Genomic DNA, 16187 nt, shown 5'->3' on the forward strand with positions numbered 1-16187 from the left:
AACAACCATGCATTGTTATGGTTTTTTATTTCCATGTTTCTTTTCTATATTTTCGCACTTAAATATTAAATGACATTATTAGAAAATGTTTATAAAATAACAGAAAACGGGTTTGTGACAAACTAGGCACTCGCGCTTCGGAAGCCACAGGAAATGTACAACCTTTCAATCACAATATAATGCATTGCTTAATTAATTTGGTTTTAAACCTTGAAAGATACTTGTTATTTAACATTTACTTAACCACAAGCATTTTAATATTTATTAACTGAAATAAAATTAAGTTGGTGATGCTAGCGATAGTCTAACGAGATAATGAGTATGACTTACGATATTTTGTGACCAAGATTATGCGACTTAGATTAATACATAAATTAAAACGTCATGGATTAAAATAGAGCACATACCAATAAGAGAGAAAATACTTCATGTGCAATAAATAAAGTAGGAAATCCATTTAAAGACGATCCGAAATTGCTAAAGAAGCAAAAGGCGATTTTTCTTTGCCGATTAATTTAGGCCGAGTTTACAGCAGCATTCAAATTAGGCGTATAATAAATTGTCAATAATTTATAATAATAATAAATACTTAACGATCACTCGACGCAGGCAAGCAAGTCGGCTTTGTAGGCGAAATATATTTCTGTGATTGATTTTATAATTAACACAAATTACGATACATTTTTATAATTTAACTTTGACTTAACAAGATGAACGCACACACAGAACTATTGTTATAAAATTTTCGTACAAAACTTTATAAAAACGTCATTTCTAACAACCACAAACTAAAAATAAATATTTTATTGAACTTTAAAGTCTGTGACTGCTGGGAATCTAGACTGCTGCGCGGCGTCCAACGTGTTACTGTAATTTAATTAGCGCCAGAAACCTATTGCCGAATTAACATAGCCATATATCACGTCGTCTTGCAAGCGTTCGTTCTAAACATATCCGAATAGTTCCATGCCTGCTCGCCGCGTATCCGAACACAACGCCTACCCTCATTCTCCGTAGAAGCATCCGAGCAGCGGGCAGCGCGCGCGCGCCGCGTGTCAGCGCCATGGCCGCCGCCGCGGGCTGGCCGGGTAGCGAGCTCGGGTGCACTTCTCGCCGCTAAATGTCTCTGGAAATGTTATAAAAACAACAATTAAATTAAGGCACATGGACAGTTAGGCCCATAATATAAAAAATAACGCTCAAGTGTGAGTACGGGATTCGTCCCAGCATTGCAACTGGGATGAGTCCCGTTACCGACTACTCGTATAGCCAGGATCTACAGTTTGGCTCCCAATGAGAAACCCAAACAAAAGTTGAGTAGTCCTGGGGGTAAGCTGACTGTTTTGGAACTAAGAATAGATTTTAATAGAAGTTTACATGGATATAAACAACAACATAATAGATTTTAAATGTGATATTATAGTACATTATATTTAATTTTGGTAAATCAAAGGTAACCGTTTCAATCATAATAATATGTGAACATACTAAAAAACAATAATCACGTTCATGAAAAGATAAAGTAAATGTGACTAAAATGAGATTAACATAAAAGATCCTACGGAATTGCTCATGCTAACATTACATGCTTGTTGCAACAAAAAATAATGTTAAGGTTTACATAAAATAACATTAACAACATAAGACTGCCAACATACAGTGATATCCTAGCGAAGACTGAAAAGTAAATAAAAGAAAACAGAACAACGGCAGCATGCTTGCAATATTCTTATTCGGTGTTACCACGTGACAAATAACGAAATTAATAAGCTTGCAACATTCAAGGCTGTCTTAGAAACAAAAACAGGCGGCTGCCAAGCTGATCAACTGAAATATCTGGCAACATTGAAGTCAGTGTTACCATAGTTGGACTGAGTCATGAGCGAACCCGCCGAAGGGCGCCGGGAGCGTGCCGGGAACGCGCCGGTGTGGCTTTGCGACATTAGGTCCCTGTTTTGTGCAAACAATTGACCTATAGTTGATACATATTCTAGACTTAACTTTAATATTATCTGAAAAAAAAAAACGTACAGGTATTCGGGTATCGATCAGCAATGCATCTACGGTTGGGTTTGTTATCTATGGTATGGTTGATTAGTCAGTTAATCTGTAATGTAACAATATTGAGATAGGAGAACTTTACTTATTATTTAAAAGCCTTCAATTTTATGTAAGAGAGAACTCTAAAAAGCTATTCGAATATTAGAAACTTGTTCCTGTTGTTGTTGTTGTTCAATGTTCCTATAGGAAAATCCCCTTTATGGGGCCGTTCAAGTATTACGTAAGCACCAAGGGGGGGTGGGGGGTCTCTGTTTTGCTTATTTTGATGACATGGGGGGGTAGGGGGGTCTAGATGATGATTACGTCATCGTTAATTATTTACGTTTTTTCGGGGATTCCCGCAAATAATACATATGCGTAGGCACTCGCTTTGAGAACTGATTAGGGGAATTATTACCGCACATTAGGGAAATTTCCGTGCGCTATTCACTTGTTTAATAATTGAGAATGTTACTAGGTATGCAAAATCACTTGAAACCTATGTTACAGTTAAGCTTTTATAGGCATTCAAAGTTCGCATATCGAGTCCCGCCGACGGCCACGTGACCCCGCGTGACGTACATTCACAGTGTCCGCTCACTAGACAACGGATATAAACATACTTAATTTTTTTTTGTAAATACATACATACTTATTATACATATTAACACCCAGTCCCATCACAGAAATTAAAATTGAACCAAACCCAAACTTGATGCGATTATGTCGTTTTATTGCGAATTACCTTCCAGCTCCATCATCAGACCCTGATTACTATATTATACAGTGTGTCCGGGCATGTAGTGATCAAACTTTAAGGGCGTAATCTATGGACAATTTTATCGATGAAAATACTTCAAATTTGGGGCTTGACCCATTTCTCGAAAAATTATATCGATTTAAGTTTTTAATTTTTAGTTTACACCTCTTCTTTAAAAAACAAGTGAAAGCGTGGGTAGCTTAACATTAATAGGCAAATATTTTATATCATGCGATAGCCAATAAAATTATCTATTAGTAGAAGAAGAAACCAGACACAAGTTTCATACATTTTATAGGAGTAAGAATGGATTTAATTAGAAAAATACATTACTTTTTTCACTTCTTTTTCAGTTATTTTCCAACACAAGAAAAACCAGGTCGTTAAGGTATGTTTTATTTGCATTGTATTTTTAGTATTTGAGATATTCTACAAAACGAATGTAAATTTATTAGTCTACGTCTATTAGTTTCGACGTAATTGTTGAACAAAGATACCCCTTCCCAGCGGTTTCCAAAGTAATCGGAATAGGTTGTGTGATTCTTTCAGGCAGTGCATTTTCGCATGTCGCGTGCGCTATGGAAACCGCTGGGAAAGGGTATCTTTGTTCAACAATTACGTCAAAACTAATAGACGTAGACTAATAAATTTACATTCGTTTTGTAGAATAGCTCAAATACTAAAAATACAATGCAAATAAAACATACCTTAACGACCTGGTTTTTCTTGTGTTGGAAAATAACTGAAAAAGAAGTGAAAAAAGTAATGTATTTTTCTAATTAAATCCATTCTAACTCCTATAAAATGTATGAAACTTGTGTCTGGTTTCTTCTTCTACTAATAGATAATTTTATTGGCTATCGCATGATATAAAATATTTGCCTATTAATGTTAAGCTACCCACGCTTTCACTTGTTTTTTAAAGAAGAGGTGTAAACTAAAAATTAAAAACTTAAATCGATGTAATTTTTCGAGAAATGGGTCAAGCCCCAAATTTGAAGTATTTTCATCGATAAAATTGTCCATAGATTACGCCCTTAAAGTTTGATCACTACATGCCCGGACACACTGTATAGAATTAAAGTACTCATTAATACAAAACGAATGAGTTTTATTATAGAGTTCCTATGGTCACCTTCCAGCTCCATCATCAGATCAGCTCCATGTCATCATAATATTGCATGGTCATCCAAATCACATGTGTATGCGAAATTTCAGCTTAATCGGTTGTCCGGAAGTGGGTCTTAATTCAGCTTGCAAGATTCCACCCATACAAATATGAGCCAGTCACTGTACTATGACGTCACGCGCATAAAATGGCGGGCCGGCCGCCGCCCGCACTTTTAAAATTCAATATCTTGGAAACTAATTGACGTATCGAAATAATTCTTTCACGTGTATTTTTTATTTTTAACAGAGAATACAGAAAGCTAAATAACAAAATTAGTGAACATTCTTTATTAACTCTCGTGCCGACACTGCCCATTGAAATTTGAGTCGTAGTCCGCAAAAAATATTTTATACGCGAGGCCAGCCTCCCGCGCGCGTGTTTTGTTTGGATACTAAACGTATTGTAAGCATTGAAAGTTATCATTTGTGTTTATGTTGATGCATAATTGATGCAATTATGTTTGTTATGTTCTTTTTTTCTGATTATATTTTTTTGTTCCTTACTCTATGTGTATCAGTTAAACCTAATATTTTCATGAATTTTCCTATTTTAAAAATTACAATATAAAAAACATTTATACCAAAATGTTTACGTAAGCATAGGGGGAGGGGGTAAGTGCTTTGCTTACTTTTGATGACAAGGGGGGCGGGGGGGTAAAAAATGGTAAGAAATCTGCTTACGTAATACTTGAACGGCCCCTTTGAAGTTTAACCCTTTCGTTTGTTTACTATATCAGGAACTGCCTGTGGGGGGTATAACGTTGAAAGTTGCTGCTCTTATTCACCAGAGTCAGTGCCGTAGGGCATTCGTCCCCTCCCTGGTGGACTAAGGAACCTGCTGAATCAGTGACAGAAACCGTAATTCGATTATTTCGCTGCTGCCTGCTATTCTTATATTAGAAGGTTGTAGATCTTTCCATCCACGAAGACGCGTCCCATCCATTTTTGGTCTCGGTCGCGCGGGGTGTGGGGAGTTTGATCTGAGCAATCCGAGCGTCTTTATTGTAGTGTGCGTGTGCACTCATGGATAATTTAGCGTGTACCGATAACACTCATACGTTAGGGGAAGAATGGTGGGGCGCGTCTTCGTGGATGGAACGATCTATAGTCTGGTCCGTGAGCACGTAGAATTTTGTCCAATGACCCCAAGCTATCCATCCTTATCGCTCGCGCGTAATTATATTGCTGTCGCGACTGTGCGACGGGCGCCCGCAGTGAGTGTGCGAGCGCGACAGCAACATAATTACGCGCGAGCGATAAGGATGGGTAGCTAGGGGTTATTGGACAAAATTCTACGTGCTCACGGACCGGGCTTTATATATCATCAGCTAGTCTTTTAAGTGACTTACGTGGGCCGATGAGCCCTCGGCGGCGGAGGCCTGGCAGCGAGCGCGCGGCGGCGGCCGCGGTCGGCGGCGATCATGGCGCAGCGCTCCGCCGGCGTGCTCGTTATAAACGTGTCGTGAAGCGCGTAGCACGCCGCCGTGATCTGTGGTTTGTTTATTGACAAGTTAAATGTCTATTTCAAGGGCTTTGGCAGAGTAAATACAAATGAGTAGGTCATCTTCATAGAAACGCCCGAGCGCGGTTTGATGTGAGCGCGCCAATACGTATGCGGCGCGCACGCACACACTGACAAAATTTAGCGTGGAATAGCGGTGAGGTGCGCTGCGCTATTTACTCTGGCTTTGGACACTGATGTGTATGTATGATGCTGTCCTTACAATGTTTCAAAGGGTAAGTTCGAACATGCTTTGATAAAGGGTTATAAAAATGCATGCTAAGGTTGCAGGAATTAAAGAAGAATGAACAAACTTTTTTATAATTAAAATGATCGTACATGCTTTGAAAAAAGAGAAATAAAATATGCAAGTAACTCCCATGGTAGAATAGGAGTTAAAATGGTAACAGTTACTTACTTTCATGCTATAAGACTAGGCGAGCTAAAGGTGTTCAAAATTCCATACTTTTATTTTGTAGATGAAGTAGCCCCATGCTTTAGTAAATCAACGTAAAACGCAAATAAAGAGGTATCGTTCATTTGTACACTACTTAAAAAGACTTGTATACCAATCACCAAGTTAAATCACAAGTGCAAAGAATAAGCAAGAGCACAAACAGATGAACATTAATCATGTAATCAGAACCCATGAGGTTAAACCGCAAGTGCAATAAAATAAAGCCATGCAGAACTATGAGGTCGTCCATATACATCTTCACCTACTGATCATGCAGGCAGTACTTAAGCCTGGTCTGTGAGCACGTAAAATTTTGTCCAATGACCCCAAGCTACCCATCCTTATCGCTCGCGCGTAATGAGGGCTATCGTTTTAGCGCTCACCAGTTAGCGCCACTGTAGAGTAAGGTCCTGTCACTTGCTAGTAGCGAAGACAGTGGCACCAACTGGAGAGCGCTAAAGTGGTAAGAGGACTATCGCATTTGCACTCATCAAGATGGCGCCACTGTAGAGTAAGGTCCTGTCAATCGCCAGGGGTGCCAACTGTGAAGTATAAAAACGATAGCCCTCATTATATTGCTGTCGCGCTCGCACACTCACGCAGGCGCCCGTCGCACAGTCGCGACAGCAGTATAATTACGCGCGAGCGATAAGGATGGGTAGCTTGGGGTCATTGGACGAAATTCTACGTGCTCACAGACCAGACTATAGCCTGTGCAATAAAATACAAGCGGGAATACAAATAAACATAATATGAACATGACATGAACCATGCAGATTGCAGAACCATCAGGTCGTCGACATAGTCAAGACCCCACCTGCTGTATGAGCCGGCGATGGAGCCCTACGTCGGCGCCGCGGATGCCCTCGCGCTCCTGATGCAGTTGCAGAGCGCACAGCAGCGCGTCGCGGATGGTCTGCACCGTGCCCTGCACGCGGTCCGTGCGGAGCAGCCGGCGCACCAGGTAGCCTTTCGCGAATGCCACTATTTTGGTCGCCGCCGCTCGCTACAACCCAAGTGACGGTTCATATTTGTTGTACATAAAATTGTGGATGGAACAGCAAGGAATTGGAATAAAATGCCTCTTGTATGTATGATTTGCAAAAAAATTAAATACAGTATAGTAAAGATAGGCAGACGTGCGGAGCCGCCTCCGCACCAGGTAGCTTGTTGCGAAAGCTACTATTTTGGTCGCCGCCGCTCGCTACAACCCAAGTAGCGGTTCAGTCATACATAAAATTGTGGATGGAAGGATCAGCAAGGAATTGGAATAAAATGCCTGATATCTTGATTTGCAAAAACTAAATACAGTATAGTAAAGATAGGCAAACGTGCGGAGCCGCCTCCGCACCAGGTAGCCTGTTGCAATAGCCACTATTTTGGTCGCCGCCGCTCGCTACAACCCAAGTGACGGTTCATTTGTTGTACATAAAATTGTGGATAGAAGGATCAGCAAGGAATTACAATAAAAATGCCTCATCTTGATTTGCAAAAAACTAAATACAGTATAGTAAAGATAGGCAGACGTGCGGAGCCGCCTCCATATCAGGTAGCCTTTCGCGAATGCCACTATTTTGGTCGCCGCCGCTCGCTACAACCCAAGTGACGGTTCATATTTGTTGTACATAAAATTGTGGATGGAAGGATCAGCAAGGAATAACAATAAAAATGCCTTTCTTGATTTGCAAAAAACTAACTAGAGTATAATAAAGATAGGCAGACGTGCGGAGTCGCCTCCGCACCAGGTAGCCTGTTGCGCAAGTAACTTTGGTAGACGCCGCTCGCTACAATCCAAGACGGTTCATTTTGGTACATAAAATTGTGGATGGAAGGTCTAAGTAAGAAGGAACCTCCGGAAGGTGTCAGAAAGAAATGCTCCTTTTATTGACGTGAAAATGAGGCTGTGGCGGACAGCGAAAAATTTCACATCAAGTCGACTGTAGGATCAAGTGGGCTTTACATGGGATTACTCATGATTCAACTTGAACGGAAATATGACTCGGTGATAGATAGTGTATATACACAGTACACACGCCTTCATGGAAAAAAATATTCATCCCATATCCAAGCTAGCAGTATTGAGGAAAAATATAATAACATAGAAAAACCCGAGAAAGTAACCGTTTTGATAAAAGACAGAAGGATAGTGAAAGGAAAATTTAAAAACGGGAAGAATCATAAATAATACAACAACATAAATGTGCAACAAAACCGCGAGAGTTAATCACAGATAACAATTTAACAAATACATATTTTAAAATTGCTAATAAATAGTTACCTGCTCAGCAGTAGGTTGGGAAACGAACTGCTTCATGGGGCGGCGGCAAATGCTCATAGGAGTCTGCAGGGGCTCCTCTAAGCTCCTCAGGGTCACGTCGGGGGTCCTGCTGTGGTGCCCCGACCCGGCGGACAGAGGCGCCCGGTGGACGACGGTAATATCTTTGTTGATCACGGTTCCATTGTGAATGGAGTGACCGTCCTCGCTGTGGTCGGAAGGGAAGGTGACGTTCAGGTCAGCCATCGTGTCGTTCGTTCGATCGGTCAACAGAGGCTCGAAATCACGCTCGGAAGAAGCGCTCGTGTCGTAATTGAGCCGTCTAGAAGTGTTCCTGCTAGTCGGCGAATGGGTCCTAGTTCTGCTGCCATCAGTTTTTATTCTCGGTGACGAAGTTTTAGCACCGTTCTGAGGCCTGGCTATCGGTTGCTGCTTCTTTATATTGCTAGTTATGTCCTTGCTCCGCTTCAACACATCGTCGCAATGGTTAATGTAATTGTTGGTTTCAGTCAAAGTGACCGACACTGGACTGTCAAATCCACTCGACTCCGGCGTCTTGTGGTTGATGAGCTGGCTCAAGCTGACCGGCCCCCTATCGGCGCGGTCATTGTTCTTGTCGGCCCAGGCTTCTTTCGCTTCTACTGGCGACTTTGGGCATATTGTTTTAAGCTGCTTGTACAAAATATTGTTTTGTTCCTCAAACACTTGCTGCAGAAGTTGCTGTTCTTTTTTCTGCTTCTCTACCAGGTTAGCCATCTGTATTAACTGCTGCTTTTGTATTTTCTCGTATAACTCCCTAACTCGTGCGGCGGGGTCCTCCGATTCAGAAATAGGTACCGTCGACGGTTTTGAAGCTACAGATTCTTGACTCGAGTTGGGCGTTTTGGTGGATACCGGTTCCTTGATGGGAACTGCACGCGTGGTGGGCACATTTCTTACGGGACTAAAGGATTTTCTGGGAGGCTGTTTTTGGATAGGTTCAGATTTGGGGATAGGTTTTGTGGGCATGTTAGGACGCCGAGTCTTCTCTTGCACTACTGATCGAGACCTCTGTGGTGATGGTTGTTGAGTTTTCTTTGGAATGGGTTTGGCGACGTTTGTTTTATTAACGCCATTTACTTTTGCCGCATTTATTACATTCTTCTGGTTGAGTTCTAAAGCCATTGAAGACCATTTCACTTTGGCTGATTCTAAGTCCCAGCTTCGACGTTTTTTGCCTGGGGAGCTTAGATTGGAGAATGACTCGCTCATGGAAATGCAGCTCATGTCTATGCCTGTATTCATTGACTGCACCTCGAGGTGAGCTAAAAGCTGGGGACTTGGTTTTAGGAGAGTGTAAGATCTTTGCCTTATTAACTGGGGGCCTATTTGAGATTCTTTCATGCTTTCAGTGTGTATGTCTATGAGGGAGCCAGTAAAGCTTTTGGAACTGAGGGATGATGGTCCATCTTGATTTATAGAAAGGTCAGGGAATGGGTCTGAGAGGATGTCTTTATCAATGCTAAAACTAAAGTTAACAATGTCATCTGTCTTGTTTTGTTGTTTAGAACTCTTTTTGCAGGACTCCACATCAGTCAGAACTTCTTTCTGAGTAACATTTTTAGGGCTATCATAGTCTCTTTCTGGTAGATCAATTGGAGGTGAGGAATGCTGGGGACTTTTCTTTAAAGTTTCTAGAACATTCCTACCAGTTTCATTAATACTTAGACTTAAATCAATTACAAACTTCTTTGGAGAACTTGTGACTGTGGGTGTTGCTATGGTGTTTGAGACGGTAACATTAGAAGTTATATTGTTGTAAAAATCTGTTGTAATAGAACAGGGTGGTGGTGAGTTAAGAATTGACTTTTCTAATGTGGTTTCATTTGTGACTGCTACTATTTTGTCAATGTTGATATTGAAGCCGGCTTGTATTTCTTCTTGGGGCAGCTCATAGCTTTGCTCATTTTCTGGAAGTTCTGGGGCATCTGTCTTATCTTCACTGGAGTCTGAGTCAGTGTCTATGATGTATGGTTTCAGTAGTGATATACGTTTCTCAACTTCTTTAGCCAGAAGCTTGTAGTACTGCATTTCTTTACGGCACTCTTTGGATAGCTGAAAGTCCACAAAATGTTTAGTTTACCAAACTGGCTGAAAAATAACAACATAATATTGCAAAGGTGATCACCTCAACATGGATTAATATAATTATGTTTTTCATGATTGCAATAACAGCAGCAAGTAGACTATAAATGTAATCTTGAGTGGATATAATTGATCTATACATACTAATTAACAGTTTCTGTCTGCAAAGCATAAAAAGTAGAGTACAGAGAGTTTAATTAAGAATTAGAAACTTAATTAGAGGCTAGTATGCATACTGCATGAAACCAGGTCAATGAGCAGTCTCAAGATAAAGATTGTATTGTTTTCTAAAGGAAGAGCGGAGATAAACTGTTATTGTTTAAAACAGACGTGCCCAGTGACCCGTGAGCGATCATAAATCAAACTTACGACTGGCGGCAGAAGGGGCACTCCATTTATCCTCATACAGGACACGTACTGTCCCGACTGCCGAACGGATTTCACGTCCCACGGGTCGTTCATTTCGCCAATTACATCGGCCTTCCACCAGCGAGCGCCCCGGCCTCTGAAGTAGCACTGAAAACTGCGTAAATGCGGACATTAACTCTCCCTCACTCCCATCACTCAGGAAATTGCACAGCACTTTTGAAAGTTCCCCAGACCACCACCGCATAGATTTAAAACCTTTCGAAGGGGAAATTAATTTGGTTGAAAGCCGCCTGCACGATAATCAAGACGATGTAGTCACGGCCTGATTACGTCAGTTGGCAAAAATTTGCGCCGGCACATATATTACCAACTAGAAATTTGAAGCTCGGTCTAACATAGTCACCGCTACATTATTATAAATCACTATAATTATTTAACATTCAATTTAAAGTTTAGTTTGTTGATAGGTTTGTCTCCGAAAAAACTGTGACAAATTTTGAAAACAACAATTCTGTTGTCAATTACGAGTCGGAATGATTGGTTTTACACAAAAATGTAACCAATCATGTTATATGATGCAGAAGAAAATTGTTACTGTTTGGACGGAACAACCAATCAGCGTAGAATTTCGTAGTTACAGTATTTTGTTTTCTACAGTGAAAACTGACTGTTTCTAGAATGTCAAAAAGATCCAAGCAGAGTGTGTTGCCATGGTAACGGTGCAGAAAGTGAATTTTCTTCTTTTTATGAAATACATAAATACTCGGACAGAAAATCACGTTTCATAAGTGTAGTGTGATTTTAAATACTTCCTCAAGATTTCAGATGAATGCATATTGCATTGCACTCATTAATAATTTTAAAAACAAATTTGTCACAATGACAGTCATGACAGGTAACGGAAAAATGTCAGGCAGGAGTTGTTTTGAGTGAATTCTGGATAAAAGTTATTTTGTTACTTTTCCAAGAAATTGTGACCAAATTACTACAAAATAACATCAAACTTTTAAAATTACACTCCCACAAAAAATTCCACACCTCAATGTAGCATTATGGACGTGATAATGTTGAAAAACGTGTGTCCTGCAGGGAGGCAGGCTTTATTCTGTTTTTTTCTCGCTCTGTTGATTTTTACGACTTCCTTCTTCTCCGGGAGTGCTCTAGGGTACACTTCTGAGTTGTGGGCCCTCACCTACTGGGGTCCTGCCTTATACTTCTGCCTCTTCAACTTTATTTTGAGATACTGTTACAAAGGCTTCACATATGAGGTAAGATTCTTATAATTGGCTTAAAACGTACTATAACAACATCTTTCGTAAAATTTAAGTGGTGTTCTAGGTATTCTTAACTTAACGATTGATATTTAATTATATTTTAAGTGTAAGAACTGAAATAAAGTGCTAACCAAAGTGATATTATAAACAGGTGTTAAAAGAAAGCACATTACTTTCTGAAAATTTTAGTTAATTTTCGATGTGTAAAGATGATAATAAAGGTAATTTGTAATTTATAATATAATTATATCTTAAATATTTGTCCTAAAACAGTTATCTGCTAATGTGATTAAACATTATTAATTAATATTTCAATCTGCTTTTTAGGTATTGGTGAGGTCAGCATTCCTTGGCACTGTGTTTGCAACAGGGATCTACATGGCCACATTTGAAGATGGCCTCCGAGTGTTTGGTCTGTACACAATGGTCCTATCCATGTTCCATTTCTCCGAGTTCATGGCGGTAGCGCTCACGAACCCACGGACTTTGACGATAGACTCGTTCATCTTGAACCACAGTGTGCAGTATGGTGTGGCTGCGGTGTCCAGTTGGATAGAATGGGGTGTGGAATATTACTTCTTTCCAGGTTTGTTCTTGATTTGCTTGTGATGTATGACTTTTACTTATTGCCTGTAATAATGACTAACAAGTATTTTTATCTGAAAATCAGTTATTTAAATATTTGTGATTTAAAACAGTAGTGACTGCATGAACAATGTCTATTGTATTTGAAAAATTTTCTGTGCTGATTAATTTAATATTTTTACAGAAATGAAGACCTACTTCTGGGTGTCTGCCCTAGGAGTTGTGATGTGCATTGGTGGGGAGTTGCTGCGGAAATCGGCTATGTTCACTGCCAAGACTAATTTCAATCATACTGTAAGCTAATATTATTTTCGAAACTAACTTTTGGTCATCAATTAATTGTACATTTAATACATATTATTTAGTGGTTATTGAAATATCCCAAAAGCTTTAGTGTTTTCCTTCTTAGAATCTCTAGTGAAAGACTGCACTCTACAGTTCAAATTCTAAATAAATAAATATCTTTGGACATTATTTATTGTTTCTTATTCATTTATTTATTGCATCACTTAAGTATGTACTTATGTACAATAAGGTCTTACATCTAGGTAAGGTAAAAAACACTGCAAGGGTGTTGCAATTTGAGAGTTGTAGTTTGAAAGACATTAAAACTGGATTTGAATATCTAATGACACAACGTCCATAGCAATAAGTCAGAATAAGTTGTGCTCTTTCAAATTTGTATTTCTTTTAGTAGTCAGTTTTGTGTGGTGTACAAATAGAGTGTCCATCTATCTTTCCTCTTCCTGCAGGTGCAATACGTGAAGCGGCCGGACCACCAGCTCGTGACGCACGGCGTGTATGCCATCTGCCGGCACCCCAGCTACGTCGGCTGGTTCTACTGGTCTATTGGCACGCAGGTAGGTCTATTAAATAAATAGATAGATAAAAAGTGTTTACTGCTCAATCCTTGAACCCTTGCTACGTCGCGTCGGCTGATTCTACTGGTCTATTGGCACGCAGGTAGGTCTATTAAATAAATAGATAGATAAAAAGTGTTTACTGCTCAATCCTTGAACCCTTGCTACGTCGCGTCGGCTGGTTCTACTGGTCTATTGGCACGCAGGTAGGTCTATTAGATAAATAGAGAGATAAAAAGTGTTTACTGCTCAATCCTTGAACCCTTGCTACGTCGCGTCGGCTGGTTCTACTGGTCTATTGGCACGCAGGTAGGTCTATTAGATAAATAGAGAGATAAAAAGTGTTTACTGCTCAATCCTTGAACCCTTGCTACGTCGCGTCGGCTGGTTCTACTGGTCTATTGGCACGCAGGTAGGTCTATTAAATAAATAGATAGATAAAAAGTGTTTACTGCTCAATCCTTGAACCCTTGCTACGTCGCGTCGGCTGATTCTACTGGTCTATTGGCACGCAGGTAGGTCTATTAAATAAATAGATAGATAAAAAGTGTTTACTGCTCAATCCTTGAACCCTTGCTACGTCGCGTCGGCTGGTTCTACTGGTCTATTGGCACGCAGGTAGGTCTATTAAATAAATAGATAGATAAAAAGTGTTTACTGCTCAATCCTTGAACCCTTGCTACGTCGCGTCGGCTGATTCTACTGGTCTATTGGCACGCAGGTAGGTCTATTAAATAAATAGATAGATAAAAAGTGTTTACTGCTCAATCCTTGAACCCTTGCTACGTCGCGTCGGCTGGTTCTACTGGTCTATTGGCACGCAGGTAGGTCTATTAGATAAATAGAGAGATAAAAAGTGTTTACTGCTCAATCCTTGAACCCTTGCTACGTCGCGTCGGCTGGTTCTACTGGTCTATTGGCACGCAGGTAGGTCTATTAGATAAATAGAGAGATAAAAAGTGTTTACTGCTCAATCCTTGAACCCTTGCTACGTCGCGTCGGCTGGTTCTACTGGTCTATTGGCACGCAGGTAGGTCTATTAGATAAATAGAGAGATAAAAAGTGTTTACTGCTCAATCCTTGAACCCTTGCTACGTCGCGTTGGCTAGTTCTACTGGTCCATTGGCACACGGGTACAATTTCACTGCTGCATCTCTTGTTACACGATGTTGATAAGATCCGGCTCGAAGGACCAACCTGGTGATATAAAACTTACAGGTTTTTGAGTCGAGTATTTTCGGCTCATATTTGGTGAGTGATTTTCTATTAGTCCAGATCCTTCTTCAATTTTTTGCTGAACGCCATATACAGACACTGAGGTCAGAAAACTCTTGCTTATTTTCATGATTGATTTATATGTTTGTACTTTGAAAGGTTTTAGGTTCTAAAACAGGAGACAAAAGATTTGCGTCTGTAATACATAACAGAAGAAGTTGACTATCACACACACGACATCTTTACTCTATCAGACTCTATCTAGCTATATTTGTGAGTAGAGCGAGTGTAAAACTATTAAACTACATTTCTTATTCCAGATAACCCTTCTAAACCCGTTCTGCTTCATCGTGTACGCTCTTGCATCCTGGACTTTCTTCCGCGAACGAGTCTTCGCCGAGGAGCTGACTCTGCTCGCATTCTTCGGGCCTCAATACGCGGAGTACCAGACCAAGGTCGGGACCGGCCTGCCCTTCATACAGGGACATGTGCCCAGCAACACCAGGCAAGACCTCAGAGATGACCACTGGAGCTACTGAGCGTGTGAGTTAGTTTCATTCTGAAATCATAGATGGCGTTGTGCCTAGTTAGCTCGCGCTGATGAAATGATCGCAATGAGTTAATCGAGATTCTTTAACGTTTATGTGAAGGCTCTGACTATGGTTGTAAGGTGACTTGGATGTAAATGTAATTTAGTTAGATAATTTTTAACAAAATTTCTTCTAGTTTTGGATATAACAAAAAATCAATGACATAACATGAAAACTTTGAAATAATATCAGTGATACTAAATATCCAAATACACATGAATGCAGATGTCACAAAATCCTTCAGTCATCAAAGATGGCGCTGTACTTATTTAACCGTTTGACACGTGATATTGTTTATATCGTCATAGAATATGTAATTGTATTTACTTTTAAACTCAATTTTATTCCGTCGGAAGAAACATACGAACGTTACGTGAAATAATTTAGCTTATTAACTTATTTTTGTTTACCGCTAGTCTTCCCTTCGACATGAAATTGTGCATTTATAGTGATATTACTATTTTTAAGTATATTCCTATTTCTAAGATCGGGGACGGCTTACGAGTTCGACATTTCAGTAATAATACTAGACGGTGTGAGATTCGTTTCGATTTAAGTGCGAATTTCACTAATCCATTAATTTTATCATGCCTTTAAGTATGCACTTATTTTTATGTATGTGGAAGTTGAAGTATACAGGGTGTTAGGTAAATGGGTATATGAGCCGACACTAGCCCATGTTAACATGTGCATGTAAATGGTATGGTGAAGTCAGAATTTTGATATCATCATTTTAATTATTCAAATTTTCTTACAAATCGGATTTTATAAAATTTATTTTGTATGAAAATTTAAAAAAATAAAATGATGATATCAAAATTCTGACTTCACCATACCATTTATATGCCCATGTTAACATGGGCTAGTGTCGGCTCATATATCCATTTACCTAACACCCTGTAGTCGACAGCACATCACTCTTTTGTTGTAAAATCGTACCACGTTTCAGCCAAATGACGTCCACTGC

General features: G+C 39.9%; 2 protein-coding genes across 3 annotated transcripts; one reads left to right on the top strand and one right to left on the bottom strand.

Moving 5' to 3' along the window:
• Window positions 1-72: 72 nt before the first annotated feature.
• On the bottom strand, window positions 73-11217 carry LOC135075358 (uncharacterized). 2 transcript variants are annotated; one of them, XM_063969797.1, is made up of 7 exons: window positions 11064-11217; window positions 10697-10843; window positions 8207-10297; window positions 6746-6934; window positions 5320-5459; window positions 1862-1950; window positions 73-1126 (listed from the first exon to the last, which is right to left on the bottom strand). In XM_063969797.1, the coding sequence occupies exons 2-7, from the start codon at window positions 10787-10789 to the stop codon at window positions 1056-1058; spliced, it is 2673 nt and encodes an 890-aa protein (XP_063825867.1). In that variant the 5' UTR covers window positions 10790-10843; window positions 11064-11217; the 3' UTR covers window positions 73-1055. The 2 variants fall into 2 exon arrangements, with proteins under 2 accessions (XP_063825867.1, XP_063825866.1); XM_063969796.1 differs by having other exon boundaries at window positions 10697-10850.
• Window positions 11218-11594: 377 nt separating this feature from the next.
• On the top strand, window positions 11595-15446 carry LOC135075627 (protein-S-isoprenylcysteine O-methyltransferase). The gene is made up of 5 exons (XM_063970037.1): window positions 11595-11964; window positions 12298-12556; window positions 12740-12849; window positions 13308-13415; window positions 14951-15446. The coding sequence occupies exons 1-5, from the start codon at window positions 11749-11751 to the stop codon at window positions 15167-15169; spliced, it is 912 nt and encodes a 303-aa protein (XP_063826107.1). The 5' UTR covers window positions 11595-11748; the 3' UTR covers window positions 15170-15446.
• Window positions 15447-16187: the final 741 nt, after the last annotated feature.

Source organism: Ostrinia nubilalis, chromosome 10, assembly GCF_963855985.1.
Source record: "Ostrinia nubilalis chromosome 10, ilOstNubi1.1, whole genome shotgun sequence".
NCBI classification, from domain to species: Eukaryota; Metazoa; Arthropoda; class Insecta; order Lepidoptera; family Crambidae; genus Ostrinia; species Ostrinia nubilalis.